The following is a 20,074-nucleotide window of genomic DNA, read 5'->3' as shown; positions in this document are numbered from 1 at the left end:
AGGTTGATATTGTATATATGTAATTACAATGATTGTAATGGGGAGGTAATATGATGGAGAATGGAATTTCAAATGGGAAAGTGTGGGGGTGGGAAGGGAGGGAATTACCATGGGATATATTTTATAATCATGGAAAATGTTAATAAACATTTTAAAAAAACTGTTTAATGTTCTGTTAAAAACAAATACTGATTGAAGGAAATTATACAATGTTTAATTTATTAAAATTAATCATTAACTAATTTTTAAAATTGATTTAAGTTAAATTTTTTAAATAATTAATTTGTGGGGTGTGTGCCAGGCTGTCTCGCCACTGCAAACAGAATACCAGACACTTGCAAAACTTTGGGGGTAAAGATTTACAAGGATCACTGGTGGACTGAACCCAGGCCAGCAGGTTGCAAGCAAGTGCCTTTACCCTCTGAGTGATCTCCCCAGCTGCCTCATGTACGTTTTTAAAATTCATTGTTGGCAGAAATTTCTTAATCCACTGTCTTAGACCACTCAGCAATGCTACATTACTCTTGTAAGAAATTTCTTTCGATTTCTTTCCGGATCTGTATTTCAGATTTGCTGACCCTCAATTTAATCTTCTGAGCTGGCTGCTGTTCTCTCTATCATCATCGTTCACCTCCTGTCCCGGCTGCTGTTCTATCAAGTTTTACTTTTGTCTTTTATTCCCTTCTCTCATGTTTCCTTAGGTTGACTTTGTTGCTCCTTTTAAAAAATTTTTTCATTTTAGACCTTATTTTTAAATTTTGTGTTGTAAGAAATATGCTTCATACCATCACTTCCCCCAACTACTGACCGTCCTTTGCCCCACACATGTACACGTCATGTCTGCACTGCACAACAGTTCTAAGAATTGCCAATTTTCTTCCAGTTTATGGGTCATTTACCACATGCATTTAGTTCTCACATGCACAGAATCATTTTTGCTGTCCTTCTATCTTGCCTAATCAGAGAGAGAGAGAGAGAGAGAGGGAGGGGGGGGAGAGATAATGGGCACCAGGGCCTCCAGCCACTGAAATAGGACTCCAGATGTGTGCACCATCTTGTGCGCATGTGCAACCTTGCACGCTTTCATCACTATGAAGCTGGCTTATGTGGGACCTGTAGAATCAAACATGAGTCCTTAGGTTTTGCAGGCAAGTGCCTTAACCACTCAGAACCTCTCCAGCCCTGACCTTTTATTTTTGATCCCAGAATCACGACATCCAGGTCAGAGAACCACAGAGCACGAGGACTTTTCCTGGGCCACCGGTGGCACTCGGGACCTTGCCCACACCAGCAAGCGCTCCACCCCCGACCAACAGCACCAGCCCTGGTGATAGGATTCCTTATGACTCTGTGACAAAAACACATGATCAGTTTTCTTGAATGTCTCATGGATTACCACCTCCTCCAAAATACTATCGTTCTGTTTGGTGTAATGCCATGGTTTGTTATTGCCTTGTTTTTCATTAGTTTGCATTTATTAAGTCATCTGACATTTTCTGTTCCAACTGTAACAAAGAGGGGCATATTAAGCTAACAGTAAGCTTGGCTTCCCTGTTTCTTTCTCATGTTGTGTGGAATTACATTTTCTAGAAGTAGTTTCTATGTTAGTGTTGGCCCCAAGAAAGATCTGGAAGGCAGAATTGAGTACTCTGCCTTAATAATCCTAATAAGCTCATGCTTTTCTCTTCTGACTCATCATGGATGCAGGGCAAGACAGGAGTCACACCAATCTCTGCTGGAGTGTGTCTGCACTTCCTCAAGTCCTGGGCCAGGTGGGAGTGTAACTCACGCGCACTGCCAAAGTGGGTGACCAGCACTGTCCACACTGGAAGTGTGAGGCAGATGTGGGTTCTGTCTGCCCTCACAGCCTCTAGTCGTCGGTCTTTGTGGATTCTAGTTTATGCCTGTTCTTCTCTACTTCCTTCCAGACTGTTGGCCAGAACTGACCTGTGGCAACTGTCAGCCTAATCCCAGGGGCAGTGGGAGTAGCAGAGCCACTGTGTTTGCTGCAGAGAGGACATGGACTTCCTTCAACTAGCAGTTTTGACAGTGAGACCAAAGATATCTCTCTTTCTCTCTTTCTCTCTCTCTCTCTCTCTCTCTCTCTCTCTTTCTCTCACACCTCCCCCCCCCCCCCGCCCAAAGTACAAGAGAAAAGCATATTCCTGTCATCACAGGACATTGTGTGGAAGAGCATGAGGTACCCAAGCTGGGACAAAAGGCTGGGGTGGCTGGAGAGAGTAGAGGTGGTGTGCTCTTTTAATACATAGGTCTCTACATATTAATGGGGTACAGTACAATAATTTGATTCATGGTCAAAGCATGTCATGATCAAATATTTCTATGGGCTCTGGGTTATTGTTAAATGTATTATAGATTGTTGTGGGCTTAGTCACTCTACCTAGTGGTAGTTGTTTTCATGGCTTGTTTTCTGTTGTTTTGAGAGCACTGGGCCCAAACCAAGGGCTTCATTCATACTACTTTTGCACTTCTGCTGATCTGGCCCCTAACAGAAGGCTTATATTGTGATGAAAGGGTGAGCAGGGCTTGCCAGCTTTGATAGTCACAACGTGCAAAGGCAGCCTTCCTGTTTACCATCTTACCTAAATGTAGGGCAGAGGGGAGGCAGAGGCGGGATCCTAACGGCATCAAACAGACTAACACAGCTTGCAGGCTTCTGTCTGTGCCACGGTACTGAAGGCCTGACCACCCCAGTGAGCCCTGACCCTAACTCTCCTCCCTCAGGGTGGCCCTTTCCTGGTGCGCTGGGTGCACCAGCCCTGGGTGGTCGTCACTCTGGTTTGGAGGTCTTTTGTCCTCTCCTCTAGGCCACAGTTCCAGGTAACAATGAGTGGCACTGTCTTTGAGTCTTACGATGTTGTGTTTTATTTTGGCCTTTAGTTCTTCCTTGTGTGGTACAAATATTGCACTGTAGCACTTTTTGGCTTAGGTTTGGTATATCTTCCCATCCTCTTTTCTATCTCTCTCTCTTTTTTTTTATTACAACTTTTATTTATTCTTTTAACTGTATCTTTTGTACAGTAGTATTGGTAGAACTTTTATTATTTTTTAAATTATTTATTTATTTGACAGAGAAAGAGGGAGAGAAAGAATGGGCATGCCAGGGCCTCTAGTCACTGCAAACAAACTCCAGACATGTTGCCCCCTTGTGCATCTGCCTAACGTAGGTCCTGGGGAATTGAACCTGGGTCCTTTGGCTTTGTAGGCAAATGCTTTAACCACTAAGCCATCCCTCCAGCCGGAACTTTTGTTATTTTTAATCTAAAATAAAAATTAATTTATTCTTATTTACAAAAATAAATGTTACAGCTGGGCATGGTGGCACACACCTTTAATCCCACCACTCGGGAGGCAGAGGTAGGAGGATTGCCGTGAGTTCGAGGCCACCCTGAGAGTACATAGTGAATTCCAGGTCAGCCTGAGCTAGAGTGAGACTCTTACCTTGAAAAACCAAAATAAATAAATAAATAAAAAGTAAATGTTACAGTAAGACTTTTTCTGCCATTCTGCCATGTTTACAGTTCCTATGTCCCAGAAGTTTTCTTCTTCTTCTTCTTCTTCTTCTTATTATTATTATTATTATTTTTTTTGGTTTTTTGAAGTAGGGTCTCACTCTACCCCAGGCTGACCTGGAATTCACTATGAGTCTTAGGCTGGCCTTGAACTCTCAATGATCCACCTACCTCTGCCTCCTGAGTGCTGGAATTAAAGGCGTGCGCCACCATGCCCGACCAGTAGTTTTCTTAACTTTACATAGAAGAGACCTATTTTATTCTGCTAGAGTGAAGTTACTTATTCTGCTTCTTTTTTACTTCCTTCCTTCCTCTTCTTCCCCTCTCCCTTTATCCTCCTCCTCTTCTTTTCTTGTGAAAGGATCTAGCTACAAGTTCGGGCTGCCATGGAACTTGTGATCTTCCTGCCTTGCTTTCCCAGATGCTGGCATTATAGTCACATGCTACCATGTTTGGCTCCATTCAACTTTTAATATTCCATTATTCTATTATTCATATTACCCTTTTTTCTTACAACCTATACATTATGTTTACTTTTCCCAGTCTAGCCCATGATCTAAATAGATATAGCAATTATGATAATGAAAAATTTTCACATTACTACACCTTAGCTAGGTAGTCATAGAGATAAAATAAAGTAAGACTTAAATCTAATTCTGGAAGAACAAAAGAAACAAAAAAACTAATTGTGAAACTGCTGAATTACAAAACATTAGATATCAATGTCCTAATTAATGCAGATAGCTATAATGTCTGAGAAAGTAGGTTCTGAATAATTCTAAATTTGTTTTTAATCTACCTCTCAAAATATTTCTCATGTATCCATGGAATCTGTGTTAATTAAAAAAAAAATAAGACTTACAATTCGTTTTTCCCAAAATCTGTATTTTGGGCTCGTTAACAACAACTCCTTAGTAACCGGGGAACAGTACAGGAAAACCTTCAAGCTGAAAGAAAAAGACAAAACACTGTTTCAATACAGCCTGAAATCTTGGTGGCTCAGAATATGGTTTTTCTCAAATAACACAGAGACATCTGGCATAGCAAGTGTGTCAGTAGCTCCCACATACTTGCCATGATTTGGACAGGAAAATTCTCCCCAAAACTCATGTGCAAAAGCTTGGACCCCAGTGTAATGATCAGAGAGAGGTGGGCCTTTTGGAAGTAATAGGAATATGAGTGCTCTGAACTAATCAACAGATTAACCCCATACATAATTTCATGGCATTATTGGGAGGTGGCAAAAGCCGGAGGTGGGGTCTAGGTGGGGCAGGTCACCAGGGATATGTCCCTGAAGAAGTATACCTTGACTTGGCTCAGGTCTGCTCCCCCCCCACACACACACTCTCTCCTGGCTTTGAGGTGCACAGTGTTCAGCTGGCATGCCCTTCCACGATGTTTCTGCTTTGCCAGGGGCTTAAAAGCAATGGGTTCAGCCAACCATGAGGTAAAGTCCTTCCTTTTAGGTTGTTTTTTCAGATATTTTGTCACTGTGACTAACATAATACTGACTAGTATATGCTAATAAGCTGACTAGCAACCAAATACTGGCAAACAACCATTTCCATCCCATCCAAGAATAACAAGTCAGAAGAGAGATGACTTCTGGGAGGAGAATATGATGGAGCAGAAAGAGAGTCTAAGATGGTGGGTGCTGCTCAATTTCTTGAACAGGTTACAAGCTACATAGAGGTGTTGACATTGCATAAGTTCATAAGACTGCCCCCTTATGATGAACGTACTATTGTTATCTCTTGATTCAAATGCTTACTGAAGCTGGATGTGACGGCTCATAACTCTAATACCTGCACTCGTGAGGCTGAGGTAGAAGGATCCCTGAGTTCCAGGTCAGCCTGGGCTAGAGTGAGGCCATGCTTCAAAATACAACCCCCCCCCAAAAAAAAAGTTGCATATAGCAAAATCAATTACCTGCATTCCAACCTTCTTTTCAAGGTAGGGGCCCTTAATCCTTTCATGTGATCTAGAAAGGAAAAGAATAAAGAACCTTAAACATAACCTGTTTTTCCTTTATTCCTTGGCCCAAGCTGAGCTGTTTTCCTATGCTTTCTATTGATTGAAAACACATGAAGTTCACTTCTGCAAGAGAATGATTCACACTGCCACTGGCTCTTTCTTCTGCAGATGAGAATCCTTCTGAGCACAGAACAGGAACCACTGAAAGTTGCTCAACCTTAGCCATCAATTCAAATCATTTGTGGTTCAAGAGATTAACACAGGAGGATCACAAGTTCAAGGCCAGCCTTGGCTACAAAGTGAGACTGTCTCTATAAAAATGAAAAACAGGGCTGGAGAGATGGCTTAGCGGTTAAGCGCTTGCCTGTGAAGCCTAAGGACCCCGGATCGAGGCTTGATTCCCCAGGACCCACGTTAGCCAGATGCACAAGGGGGTGCACGCGTCTGGAGTTCGTTTGCAGTGGCTGGACGCCCTGGCACTCCCGTTCTCTCTGTCTCTATCTGCCTCTTTATCTCTTTGTCACTTTCGAATAAATAAATAAAAATAATTTTTTTAAAAAATGAAAAACAGACTGGAGGTGATGCTCAGTGGTAAAGCACTTGTCTAATATGTGGAAAGCCTTGGGTTCAATCTCTTGTCCCATAATTTTTTTTTAATTAGAAGAAGAATGGCCACTGGTCGAATCTGAATTGCTCTGAGCAGCCACAGAGGTGGCGCAGCAGCGTCACTCCTCAACACGTCACTGATCACTCCCCTCTCTAAACCCAACCATCCCTGGGGCCTCACTAGGTGTGACCCATTCAATCGTTTGGACATCAAGAAATTCAAACTTTGGCCAGGCATGGTGGCATAAACACACAAAAAAGTGAATCCACTCAAGTCAACTTGTGGTCAAGGTTTTGAGGGCCTGTGGGTGTGACCCATGACAAGACACTGACTTGGAGTTTCCAGTGAGCTTGCGCCACAGCAAGAAGAAGGCTGTCAGACCTGTGCTCCATATTCCTGTCCTAGTGCAGCAGGCAGCTCCCGTAACTGTTGCATCATGAACGAGGCTCCCAAATGACGGTAAGAGAACTTGGACAAAGGGACGTGACTATACCTAGGAGTCTACTCTACAAGAGCAACTTTTTTATTCTAGGACCACCATAAACCACCTTAAACTGCCCATTCAAGGTAACCTCCCCAATCCTAGGCTGCTCTTCCAAGATATGGGTACCTTCTAGACCCCTGGACCTTACTGATGATCTACACAGCCTTCCTGAGCACAGCATCAATTTCTAAAAGTTCACAAATGGGCATCAGGTGGGTCCCTGAAGCATCCCAATATATTAAAATGGGATGTTGGTGTGTTCATGTCAATTTTTTTTTCTAGCAAAGGCACCCACAGATTGTCAAATACTCTGCTTTAATCAATCTGCTGCCACAACAATACATCAACTAAACAACAAGTTTCTCTCTCATAGCTCAGGAAGCTGGGAAGTCCAAGGTCAAGGCATGGGCCAACCTGGCTTCTCAGGAGGCTCCTTTCCTGGAGCTGTCTTCTCACTGAGCACTCCTGGAAAGACAGCTCCGTCTCCCTTGACAAGCTCACTGAGCCTATCAGAGTAGGACTCTACCCTCATGACCATGTTCGCCTTAGTTACTTCCTAAACCCAGATGGAATCCCAGGAGGGTTTGGGCTTCACGATATGGGTTTGGGGAAAACAGTTTACAGCCTACTCAGCAAAGTCAGTGCTGCAGCTCTAGATACCTGCATCAACCTGCACAGGCCTGGGCCTGTCAGATCCTGGCAGTGAGTAGTTGTGAGACAGGGGGAGATTTTCTCCAGTGGTGTAGCCCGTGGTAAACTGCTTATGCTCTGGTAAATAACTCCTGTTCCTTGACCTATGCTCATGCAAGCAGCCCTAACTAAACTGAGTTGAGGCTGGGAAGATAACTCTGTAATTGAAGGCACTTGTTTGCAATGCCAGTCAAGCCAGGTTCAATTCCTCAGTACCCACATAAAGCCTGATGTACAATGTGGTGCATGTGTCTGGCATTTGTTTGCAGCGACAAGACAGCCTGGCATGCTCATATTCTTTTTCTCTCACAGTCTATCTTTTTTTTTTCTCTCACATATGAATAAACAAAAATATATTTGAAATAAAAAATAATCTCAGTAGGTCAAAAAAAAAAAAACCATGAAAGAAGGAGGGGGCTAGTTGAAAAGAAGGGATTCAGTGGTCAATGAGGGAAAGACAGAAGACAAGAAAAGTGAATAGGTCAAAATACATACATTAAATTGCCAAAAATAAGTATTTTTCAAAAAGAAGTCTGCTTCCCAAAAAGATTGCAACCCACAACGTGGGAACCTTAGCAAAGCAGAAGTTGAATTCTTCCCCTCACTAGGTCTATATCCTACTGCAGTGAATATAGCAAGATAGAAACAGAGAAAGGGAAGAATTCATACAAAGTGCCTCACAATAGTGTCGCAGAGGGTCTCTCGGGTCTTGTCGCCTTGGGGAAAGAATTTAGCGAGGAGACACAACAGCTAAGTGAAGTTCATTTAGTGAAGCGAAGCAAGCGCTGCAAAGACAGACTGGAGTGAGCTGCCACACAAAGCCCAAGGCAGTAACAGCACAAGTTTCAGGAAAATTTACAAAGGGGCAACATAGTCATGGAGTTAGGCCCTTCCTAATTCATGGTGTCCTACATTGCCCTTGAAGGTGTTTCTTCCCAGTATGCTCTAAAAATGCCACAATGGTGGGGGAGGGGTGAGCCAAAACCCAAATGTAAAAGATAATTACAATGAAGCCAAAGTCTTAGAGGATCCACAGAGGAAAGCAAGGTTTTTCCTTGTGAAAAAGCAGAGATGTTCCAAAAATAATAATTTTTTTTTAATTTTTGTTTATTTTCATTTATTTATTTGAGAGTGACAGAGAGAAACAGACAGAGAGGGAAAGGCAGGTAGAGAGAGAGAATGGGCGCGCCAGGGCTTCCAGCCACTGCAAACGAACTCCAGACGCGTGCGCCACCTTGTGCATCTGGCTAACGTGGGTCCTGGGGAATCGAGCGTTGAACCGGGGTCCTTAGGCTTCACAGGCAAGCGCTTAACCACTAAGCTATCTCTCCAGCCCAATAATATTTTTTTAAAACAAAAAGAACCAAGGACCTATGTCAACAGTAGACCACTTGAGTAGTGTGTGCTAAGTGCTAATAAAAAAAAAAAAAAAGAGAGAGACAGAGAGAAGGAAAGAGAGGAAAGAGAAGAGAGAAAGGGGGAGGAGTAGAGATGAAATTCACACCTATTCTGTGTTTTGATAACCCATAATTAAGATACTTCTGCCCCATATGATGTGTCTTGCTCATGAGTTTGTGACACGCTGCCTCACTCCTCCGAAGGGTCCTTGGCAGCATCCTTCTCACAGAATTCCAGAAAGCCACAGTGGCAAAAGCAGCTACCATGGGAATCTGCCAATCATCTCTATCTGTGATCAGTATTAATGGTCGTGCACATGAAATTTCTTTCGTTTGGTAAATTAGTCAGCAAAACACATGTTAAAAATGGACAAATGTCAGGCTGGACAGATTGCCTAGCTGTTAATGCATTTGCCTGCAAAAAAAGAAAAAAAAGAACACAGGTTCAATTCCCCAGAACCCAGGTAAGCCAGGTGCACAAGGTGGCGCAGGTGTTTGTAATTCATTTGCAGCAGCTGAAGGCCCTGGTGCACCCATTCTCCTCTCCCCCTCTCTCTCTCTCTCACACACAATCTGTAATAAATAAAATACAATATTTTTTAAATGGCCAATTGTTGTAAAATTAGTTGTATTTGGGCTAGAGAGATGGCTTAGCGGTTAAGTGCTTGCCTGTGAAGCCTAAGGACCCCGGTTCGAGGCTCAGTTCCCCAGGTCCCACGTTAGCCAGATGCACAAGGGGGCGCACGTGTCTGGAGTTCGTTTGCAGAGGCTGGAAGCCCTGGCGTGCCCATTCTCTCTCTCTCTCCCTCTATCTGTCTTTCTCTCTATGTCTGTCGCTCTCAAATAAATAAATTAAAAATGAACCAAAAAAAAAATTTTTTTTTAAATTAGTTATATTTAAGTTCTGGGGATTGGTTTCATTCTCACCTTGGACATCTAGCCCAGAATCGGTCTTATGAAGTGATACCAAGCTTCCTCCCTAAAGATGTGTGATTGTGAAATCACAGAATTCTGGTAACCTGATGCCATCTAAATGGCAATTCTGCATTCTGCTTACCTAGACTAGACCAAGCCGTGCCGGATGCAGAACATATGAAAAGACATGGTGTACACATGTAATCCCAGCCCGCTACAGGCTAAGGCAGGATGATCATCAGTTTAAGGCCAGTAAACTAGAAAAGAGATATAAAGGGAAGAGAAAGGAAGGGAGGGGGGTACTTAATAGGGTGGTATTGTATATATGTAAGTAGGACAGATTAATGAGGGTGAAAAGGCCTAAGTGAGGTCAGGGCAAGAGATTGAGTAAAGGAAAGGTGGAGGGAGGGCTAATCAAAATCTAAGAGGATATAAATAAATCATATGGAAACCTGCTTTTTAGGACAATGGAACACTCAGGAGCCAAGATTGTTGAAAAAACTCCGTAGCAAAGGTAACATAAAGAGATCCTATCTCAAAGTAATTGAAAAATAAGTAAACTGGGCGTGGTGGCACACACCTTTAATCCCCACACTCCGGAGGGGAGTGCAGAAATATATAGTGAATTTCAGGTCAGCCTGGGCTAGAGCAAGACCCTGTCTTGAAGAACCAAAATAAATAAATAAATCGGGCTGGAGAGATGGCTCAGCTGTTGAAGGTGCTTGTTCTGCAACCTGCCCATTAGAGTTGGGATCTCCAGATCCATGTAAACCCTGAAGCAGAGTGCTGATGCAATCCCAATGTGCTTATGGCGATGGGAGGCAGAGTCGTGAGCATCCAGAAGTTTGGGCTTCCTAGCGGCAAAAACTAGAGAGAACCTGCCTCAAACAAGATGGAAGAAGAGGACCAAGTCCCGCGTGGTGGCGCACGCCTTTAATCCCAGCACTCGGGAGGAAGAGGTAGGAGGATCGCCATGAGTTCGCCTGAGATGACAGAGTTAATTCCAGGTCAGCCTGGACCAGAGTGAGACCCTAACTCGAAAAAAAAAAAAAAGAGGACCAAGGACCCAGAGATTGTCCTCTGGCCTCCACATGCACACCGTAACACCTGCACACACATACACGCAGAGAGAGAGAGAGAGATGATGATAGATAGATAGATAGATAGATAGATAGATAGATAGATAGATAGATAGATAGATAGATAGATGATAGATAGAAAGAAAGAAAGAAAGAAAGAAAGAAAGAAAGAAAGAAAGAAAGAAAGGGATGGATGGATGGATGATTGATGGCAGATAATAGAAGAGGCTTGTATTTGGTCATGCTTACAGACAGGTTGTAGCGAGTGCAAACTGCGTGCTTAACTGTTTGGAGGTGTGACAGAAGTTGATCGGAGACTTGTTTTCTTTAGGCATGATATGAAAATTGGGGGAGAATGGGAAAGAATTTAAACCTCGCTATTATCACTGCTAATACCAGTGCCGACTCCCACATTGGCCGGGGTCAGTACGCAACGGGGAGCTGCTGTTATACAAAACGGCACAGGTCTAGAAATCAGGAAAACTTCGGGGGAGTTAAGAGCCAATTGGGGCAAAGCGTGCTTCCCAGGCCCTCGCTGACCTCCCGGCGCCCTGCCCCTTCTACCAGGGCCCCATCCCCTCTCGTCCAGCCTCGGGCGTCCCCAGGGCGGGGGCGCACAGCGCTCACTCACCCTTGTGGCAATGGGACAGGAAATAAGCGCGGGCTTTCAGATTCTCCCTGTCGAAGCGGTCTATGGAGATAGTCGGATACTCGGTCATCTGTCCCTGGAAGGAGCTCATTGCGCCACAGAGGACCAAAGCCCCCAACGCGGCAGCCGCGGAAGCCGAGGCAAGACGCAGACAGGGCGGCCACTTCCGGGAACCGGCGCGCCGCCTCGCTATTGGCCGACTGCGCTCAGCCATGTCCAATCATAGGAGTCCTGGGGCCGGGGCGGTGCCAAAGAGCATCCAGTTGCATTCTCGCCTCCGGGAGCTCAGGTTTAAATACCCGCGCTGGGAACATGCTTAGCTCGCTTTGCGGGGTCGCTGGGGGCCCATCCCGAGTCTCAATCTTTCTGGAAATCAGCAAACAAACAACAACAAAAAAAAAAAAAAAAAAAACCGCGGATGCTGAACTGGTTAAAAGCTCCCCGTTTCTGTGAAGGACAATAGCAGGAAACCGAAACACTCAAAGCTGGGGGTATTCGCCAGAAGTTTCACTTTGAAGTCAGACTACATGGCGCTTCCTCTTTTCTTCTGAAAACTATGCACCGAGTTCTTTTTTCTCTTTCCTCGTCTTCCATTTTCCATCTTGTGAAATAGTCACAAATCTCATTCTGATGTAGGATGTTAGGACAAAAAAAGAGAACAACCTAATTATGTCTCATCTATAGCTCCCATCTCGCCATGAGATCTATAGTTTTAGGAAACTCAAAAGATAGATAGATGATTGATTGATTGATTGGTTGATTGATTGATTGATAGATAGAGATATAATATAGATCTGTAGATATAGATATGAAGATGGATGGTCCGAAAAGGTTCATTACAATATTAAGATTCACCACAGACTTAATCACAATGGCATTTATTGTGACCTCCCCAGCAAGTCTTCTCCGATGCACAGTATTGTTAATCACCAACCACTGAACCTTTTGAAATCCTGCTGTGTATCTTTATGGTGGTTACATGGCTAAGAAGCTAGCTGTCATGCTCAATCCCCTTTGAGGCCACATAGTTTCACAGTATGGTAAATCAACATTCCAGAGACACAGTGATCTGGGTATAGTTCCAGAAATAAGTTCTTACCTGGGAAATCAGTAATCAGCACATTAGTCATTCTGGCCACCATAAAATTCTATTTAAAATACAGGTTGGGGGGCTGGGGAGATAGCTCAGCAGTTAAGACATGCTCAGTGGTTAAGGCATTAGCCTGCAAAGCCTAAGGACCAGAGTTCAATTGCCCAGCATTCACGTAAAGCCACATGTAACATAAAATATAGGTTCTCATAATGAGGATGGGGGAGAGCAGAGTTGGAAGGGGAGGCAGTGACACAATCACTAATATAGGTAAAAGCTTCTGCCACTCTACTACTGGCAACACCTTTGATTTCATATAAGATGGTTTGTCCTAGAATAAAGGAGGGCTATTACCATGGATAGGTTGGGTATCTGTGGCAAACCTGATATCTAGGGAATCTCCAAAGCTGGAGCAGGCAGGACAAGATAAGGACCTGGGGAATCCAATCCAGGTCCACAGGCTTTTCAGGCATTAACCCTAAGCCATTTTTCCAGCTCTCATTCACTGATTTTTACTACCAAGACACATCATGCAGAAATACAGAGGCTACAGAGAACTCAACACTAAGTAAACTTCTAACAGACCAAGCAAAGCTCAGGGATTTTTGATGAAGAGAGGAAAGAAGATTATAAAAGGCAAAGGGTGGGTAGAAATATCCTGCAGCACACCCCTTCCCCACCCACTGAGGCCCTAATTACGCCACAGTGAACACTAATAACCCTACTGAGGGGGACTGCAGAGAAATGGGGACCAGGGGAGAGGGGATATAAGACTATAATCTATGTACAAATAATAATAAATAATAAAAAAAGACAACTGTGAGAGGTAAACAACATTTACAGTTCAAAACCCCTTCTTCTCCACCAGGGACTCCCATCTTCCAACGTTCTTAAAACACTCTGACTTTCTAGCCTCTTTTATTCTGCCAAGCACAACTGAAAACTACTAATAAGCTTAACTGAATAACTAAAAAATTAGTTCTTATGGTCTGGAGTATAGTGTTGGAATGAGCTTCATGTTGCTGGGACATGCACCCAAACACAAGAAACTGGTGGGAGGAAAGCTCTTTATTCTGGCTTACACTCTCAAGGGAAGCATCGTGCTGACAGGGGCCAGCATGGCAGGTGGAAGACCACAGAAGGGTGAGCCCAGCTCCAACCAAGGGGAGCTCTCTATAACAACTCTGAGCCTGTTAGGAGCAAAGGGTAGAAGTAAAAATGGGGGCTGTTAGATACTTCTAACAGTTAGAAGTAGAAATGGGGCATACACTCAGCAGTGACAAGGTCACCATGGCAGCCAGGGGCCAAGACCAGAGACCCTCTGGGAGCTGAGATGCAAATGAGCTAACCCTAAGGTGACTATCAGCAGCCAGGATGACTGAGGGAAAAAATGGGTATAAGAACCCCAGCAAAAGCTCAGGAATTTGTCACTCAACTCAGAGAGGCAGACTCCATGTGTCTCTCTCTCTCGTTCTCGCTCTTGCTCTCTCTCTCTTTCTCTCTGTGTTGACACCTGCTGTGAGAAGCAACAGCAGCCCATGGGACCCCACCTCCGCAGCCTGGCACAGAGGAGCAAGGCCCAGACCCAGACCAGCCCTGGACCAAGTGAAGTCGCCTGTGAGTGCCCTAGAGGGTTAGGGCCAGAAGGAGAGGTAGTTGAGAGGATAAGGAAAAGGGGAAATGGCTTAATTAACATGTGTGAAGAGTGAATAAAGTATGTAAACTTAATTATAAATCTGCCTCTTGACTAATGAGTTTAATACTTGCCACAGAGCCCATCCTCAGCAACACATCTCCTCCAGCAAGGATCCACTTCCTACATTGGTATCTGCTGGTGTGCTGGTTTGATTCAGGACCCCCATAAACTTACATGTTCTGAATGCTAGGTTCCCAGCTGTTGGAGATTTGGGAATTAACGCCTCCTGGAGGCAGTGTATTGTTGGGGGCGGGCTTATGGGTGTGATATCCGGTTTCCCCTTGCCACTGTTTGGCACATTCTCCTGTTACTATGGTCCACCTTCTGTTGGCCAGGGGGTGATGTTCACCCTCTGCTCATGCCATCATTTTCCCTTGCCATCATGGAGCTTTCCCTCGAGTCTGTAAACCTAAATAAACCCTTTTTGTCCACAAGCAGTTCTTGGTCAGGGGATTTCTGCCAGCAATGACTGACTGCAACAGCTGTGAACCAAGCACTCAAAACACATGAGTTTGGGCTGGAGAGATGGCTTAGCGGTTAGGCGCTTGCCTATGAAGCCTAAGAACCCCGGTTCGAGGCTCGGTTCCCCAGGTCCCACGTTAGCCAGATGCACAAGGGGGCGCACGTGTCTGGAGTTCGTTTGCAGAGGCTGGAAGCCCTGGCACGCCCATTCTCTCTCTCCCTCTATCTGTCTTTCTGTGTCTGTTGCCCTCAAATAAATAAATTAATTAAAAAAAAATTTAAAAAAAAACACATGAGTTTATGAGAGACACCTAACTCAAACCACCACAGACAGCTTACCAGAGTATAAACTTAGCATGTATGAAGGCTGGGTTCAATAATACACACACAGGGCTGAAGAAATTCTCCAGGTCCCACATAAGCCAGATACATATGGTGGTACATGTGTCTGGAGTTTGTTTACAGTGGCTAGAGGCCCTGGTATGCCCATTCCCTCCCTCCTCCCGTCTCTAATAAATAAATAAAAATAAATATTTAAATTTTTTTGTTTATTTTTATTTATTTATTTGATAGCGACAGACAGAGAGAGAAAGAGGCAGAGAGAGAGAGAGAGAGAGAATGGGCTCGTCAGGGCCTCCAGCCACTGCAAACAAACTCCAGATGCCTGCACCTCCTTGTGCATCTGGCTAACATGGATCCTGGGGAATCAAGCCTCTAACCGGGGTCCTTAGGCTTCACAGGCAAGCGCTTAACCGCTAAGCCATCTCTCCAGCCCTAAAAATAAATATTTAAAGAAGCATTTAAGGGCCAGGCATGGTGGTGCACGCCTTTAATCCCAGCATTCAGGAGGCAGAGGTAGGAGGATTGCCATGAGTCCGAAGCTACCCTGAGACTTCATCGTGAATTCCAGGTCAGCCTAAGCTTGAGTGAGACCCTACCTCAAACCCCCCACAAAAAAAGCACTTGATAATACACACACACACACACACACATACACTCACTCACTCAGTCACTAGTTATTGAGAACAACATCATTGTTGGGCTATCACTATAACATACATTTTCTTAATTTCATATACATACAAATTGTCAGTGTAAGGAACTTGGGTTATGAATTTGCTATAATCAGACTTAAGGACAGTAGCCACACGATCATCTCAATAGATGCAAAAAAGAATAAGAAAATATAATATCCCTTCAGGATTAAAAAAAATGGAAGCCGGGCGGGGTGGTACACGCCTTTAATCCAAGCACTCGGGAAGCAGAAGTAGGAGGATCACTGTGAGTTCAAGGCCACCCTGAGACTCCATAGTGAATTCCAGGTCAGCCAGGGATAGAGTGAGACCCTACCTCAAAAAAACAAACAAACAAAAAAACAAAAGGCAAGACTAGGGAAGGAGGGATCAAGTCTTGACATTATAAATGATATACAACAAACCTACAGCCAGCCACTTACCAAATGGGGAAAAATTAAAGCATCCCCACTAATGTCTGGAATAAGACACCACTGCTATTTAACATAGCACTTGAAGTTTTCGCTCAAGCAGCAATAAGAGAAATAAATAAATAAAAGGGATACAAATTGAAAGGATAATCTCAAACTAGGCTTACTTGCAGATGATATGATTCTGTCCTTAAGACACCCTAAATCTCCACCAAGAAATTCCTAGAGCTGAAAAACTCCTCCATCAAAGTGGCAGCGTATAAAATTAGCACACAAAAATCTGTATACCAAACATACTGAGAAAGAAATGAGGGAAGCAGTCCCATTAATGATAGCAATAAAATAAATAAATAAATAACTATCCTGGAATATGCCTGACCAAGGAAATAAAAGAGCTGTGCAATGAACACACTGAAGAAATAAAATGAGGAAGACACAAAAAGATGGAAACATCTCCCATGCTCATGGACTTGAATAATTAATACCATGAAAATGGCTATCCTACCAAAAGCAATTCAATCCAATTCTAATCAAAATGCTTTATAGAAATAGAATTTTTTAATTTAAATTCATATGTAAGCACAGAAGAACTCAGATAGCCAAAACTATCCTAAGCAAAAAGAATACTATAGGTGGTGTTATCATACTTGACTTCAAGATTTTCTACTAAGCCATAGTAATCAAAATAGCATGGTACTGGAACCAAAACAGACACACAGATCCATGAAATAGACTAGAAGATACACGTGTAAGTTCTAGTAACTACAGCCACCTAATTTTTGACTAAGAGGCTAAAAATGCACACTGGAGAAAATGCAGGAGTTTCAATGAATGGTATGGGAGAAACTGGATAACTACATATAGAATGAATCTAGGGCAGGAGAGATGGCTTAGCACTTCAGGCACTTGTCTGCAAAGCCAAAGGACCCAGGCTTGATTCTCCAGGACCCAAGTAAGCCAGATGCACAAGGGGGCACATGTATCTGGAGTTTGTTTGCAGCGGCTGAAGGCCCTGACATGCCCATTCTCTCTGTCTCTCTCTCTGCTCCTTCACCCTCTTTTCTCTCTCTAAAAAATAATAAATAATAACATACTTTTTTTAAAAAAGGGTGAATCTATACTCTCTTCTTCCATCCTGCATAAAAATAAACTCCAAATGTATCAAAGCCCTCAGAACAATGCACAATATAAGTATAAGGAGACTTTCTGGATAAGAGTCCAGTAGTGCAGGGAATGAGACAAACACTCAACCATTAGACTGTCATGAAGCTTTAAAGCTATTGCACAGATAAGTGAACCATCAACGGAATCAATAGGCAACCTACAAAATGGGGAAAATAATCTTTTCCAGTTATCCATCTGACAGAGGTTTACTATCTAGAATACACAAAGAATTCAAGCTAAGCAACAAAACATAATCAATCAACCCACTCAAAAAACAGGGCAGGGAACTGAAGAAAGAGCTCTGAAAGAAATACAAATGATCAATAAGCACCTTAAAATGATCAGCATCTTTAGCTATGAGGGAAATGCCAATTCAAACTACTTTGAGATTCTGCTTCAGTGTGGTCAGAATGTCTATCATTAGAACATTACCTGACAACAAATGTTAGTAAGAATGTGGGGAAACAGCACTCAGAGGGCAGAGGTAGGAGGATCACCATGAGTTTGAAGCCACCCTGAGACTACATAGTGAATTCCAGGTCAGCCTGCACTAGAGTGAGACCCCACCTCCAAAAACAAAAACAAACAAACAAACATAAAAGAATGTGGGGAAAGAGGAATCTTCATTCACCTTTGGAGGGAGTAGAAACTTGTGCAGCCATTATGGATGTCAGTATCTAAGTTTCTCAGAAATCTAAAAATAGAACTACCATTTGACGCAGCTATGCCATTCCTGGGTATATACCCTAAACACTCTTACACCTTACTATGAGATACTTGCTCAGCCATGTTTGTTGTTGCTCTGTTCACAATAGCTAGGAAATGAATCAGCCCATATGCCCATCACTTGATGATTGGATAATGAAAATGTGGTGCACAGTGGAGTTCTAGTCAGCTATAAAAGAAATGAAATTCTGAAGTTCAAAGGAAAAAAGTATTGCTTTGAAAAGAATTATACTGTGAAGTAACTCAGGCTCAGAAAGACAAACACCACATGTTTTCTTTCATATGGGGGTCCTAACTTGGAGATGTTAGATTTGTTTGTAATAAGCATCAGTAGAACTTGTTAGGAAGCAAGAATGGGGCTTGGAGAGAGGAGAATCAGGGAGGAATTAGTAGACATGTGAGGAGAGAAAGTTCTAAGGCAGGGCAGGCAAATGAGGAGAAGGGAGGGAAAGGGCTACACAAAACTAGAGACAGTATGAATTAGTCCTAAAGAAACCTACTTCTTTTTTTCAAAAAAAAATTTTTATTTATTTATTTGAAAGTGACAGACAGAGAGAGAAAGAGGCTGATACAGAGAGAGAGAGAATGGGCGTGCCAGGGCCTCCAGCTGCTGCAAACCAACTCCAGACACACACGCCCCCTTGAGCATCTGGCTAAAGTGGGTCCTGGGGAATCCAAGCCTTGAACCGGGGTCCTTAAGCTTTACAGGCAAGCGCTTGATGGCTAAGCCATCTCTCCAGCCCAGAAACCTACTTCTTCGTTAGCTAATTAAAAGATGTAACTTCCTCAAAAAGAGGGAATGACAGATAGTTTGGGCAGAAGTACCCAGCTTGAGTAGAGAAACCTTGACCCTAAAACCATATAGGCTGTTGCAAGTAAAACCCAGGGACAAAAATAGGTCACCACCCTAAACACACTCCCAGTGCGTGGGGGCGGGGAGGAGCTGCTGATCAGTAAGGCCCATAGAACCGCCAAAATAATGCAGGCCATTGGAAACGTGCTTGGGTACCCACCAGAACTAGATGGTAAGACCCTATTGCTGATGATACCACAAGCTGAGATCCCAGGACATTGAGCACAGACTTGAGACGGAAGTGATCTCCCTGCTGGCTGGCAGTCATAGTACTGTAAAGTGCTATGTCAGCTGCAAAAGTGTGAGCAGTGAATCCTGCAAGCTACACAATTAACCAGCCAAGCAAGAGGTATCCATGGATGCAAAGGTGGCACCTAACTTAGTGGAGGAATTAACTGCTCTCTTGGATATGAGTCCCTCTCAGTGGGAGGGAATGCATACCTGATACTGAAAACCAAGTCAGAAGCCTATGGCTTGGATGGCCATAGACTCTGAAGGAAATTTCCAATGTTTCTCTGCTAAATGGAGACACTATGCAAATCAAAAGGCCTTCTAGCACGGAAGAGATGGTTCAGCAGTTAAGGCATTTGTCTGCAGACTCTAAAGATCAGAGTTTAATTCCTAGTACCCATGTAAAGCCAGATGCACAAAGTGGCACATGCATTGCATCTGGAGTTCATTTGCAACAGCTGGAGGCCCTGGTGTGCCCATTCTGTCTGTCTCTCTTCTATCTCTCTCTCTCTCTGGTAGCAAATTATATATGTATATGTATGTATGTATGTATATTTTTAAGGCCTCCTAAAATGTGTATGTTTATCCCCTTTGATCATGCTGTTCTCACTCTTGGTTAGAGAATCTGCTTTTCACAGATGGCAGCAAATACCAGGGAGACCCAACCTCCTTGCACTGGATGAGTCATCTCTATCACACCTGCCAGGGCCCATTAAACACTGCACAGGAAGTGGAAGGTTAAATATGAGTGCTGCTCTCACTGCTAGCCAGAGAACCTTCTCTATGGAGATGGCAGAAGATAGTGAGGAATGAGACAACAAACAGAGAAAGAACTTCCTTGAAAAATGAAAGTGCTTGTGGAATGGGGATGGGAGAAAGGGAAGACCCTGCCTCAAAAAACCAGTATATGTATATGTATGTACATATACATATACATATATCTATGGATATATATATATATATATATATATATATATATATATATATATAGTTTTTTGAGGCAGATGTAACTTCCTCAAAAAGAGGAATATATATATGGGATAACTTGATGGAAATATGACCAAATTATGATATGTTCAT

At 43.3% G+C, this 20,074-nt stretch overlaps 1 protein-coding gene across 1 annotated transcript in view; it reads right to left on the bottom strand.

Moving 5' to 3' along the window:
• Dclre1c (DNA cross-link repair 1C) overlaps positions 1 to 11,438 on the bottom strand; it is an 82,034-nt gene extending 70,596 nt beyond the window's left edge. The window contains exons 1-3 of the mRNA XM_004662363.2: positions 11,311 to 11,438; positions 5,463 to 5,514; positions 4,396 to 4,480 (exon numbers count right to left, since the gene is read on the bottom strand). Of these exons, the coding sequence (XP_004662420.2) occupies positions 4,396 to 4,480; positions 5,463 to 5,514; positions 11,311 to 11,419 (246 nt within the window). The 5' untranslated portion in view covers positions 11,420 to 11,438. The remainder of the gene's footprint in view (positions 1 to 4,395; positions 4,481 to 5,462; positions 5,515 to 11,310) is intronic.
• Between the last annotated feature and the right edge of the window lie 8,636 nt (positions 11,439 to 20,074).

This window comes from Jaculus jaculus, chromosome 15 (assembly GCF_020740685.1).
Source record: "Jaculus jaculus isolate mJacJac1 chromosome 15, mJacJac1.mat.Y.cur, whole genome shotgun sequence".
NCBI classification, from domain to species: Eukaryota; Metazoa; Chordata; class Mammalia; order Rodentia; family Dipodidae; genus Jaculus; species Jaculus jaculus.
Note: the sequence above shows the minus strand (reverse complement) of the source record. Positions and strands in the feature narration are given on the sequence as shown.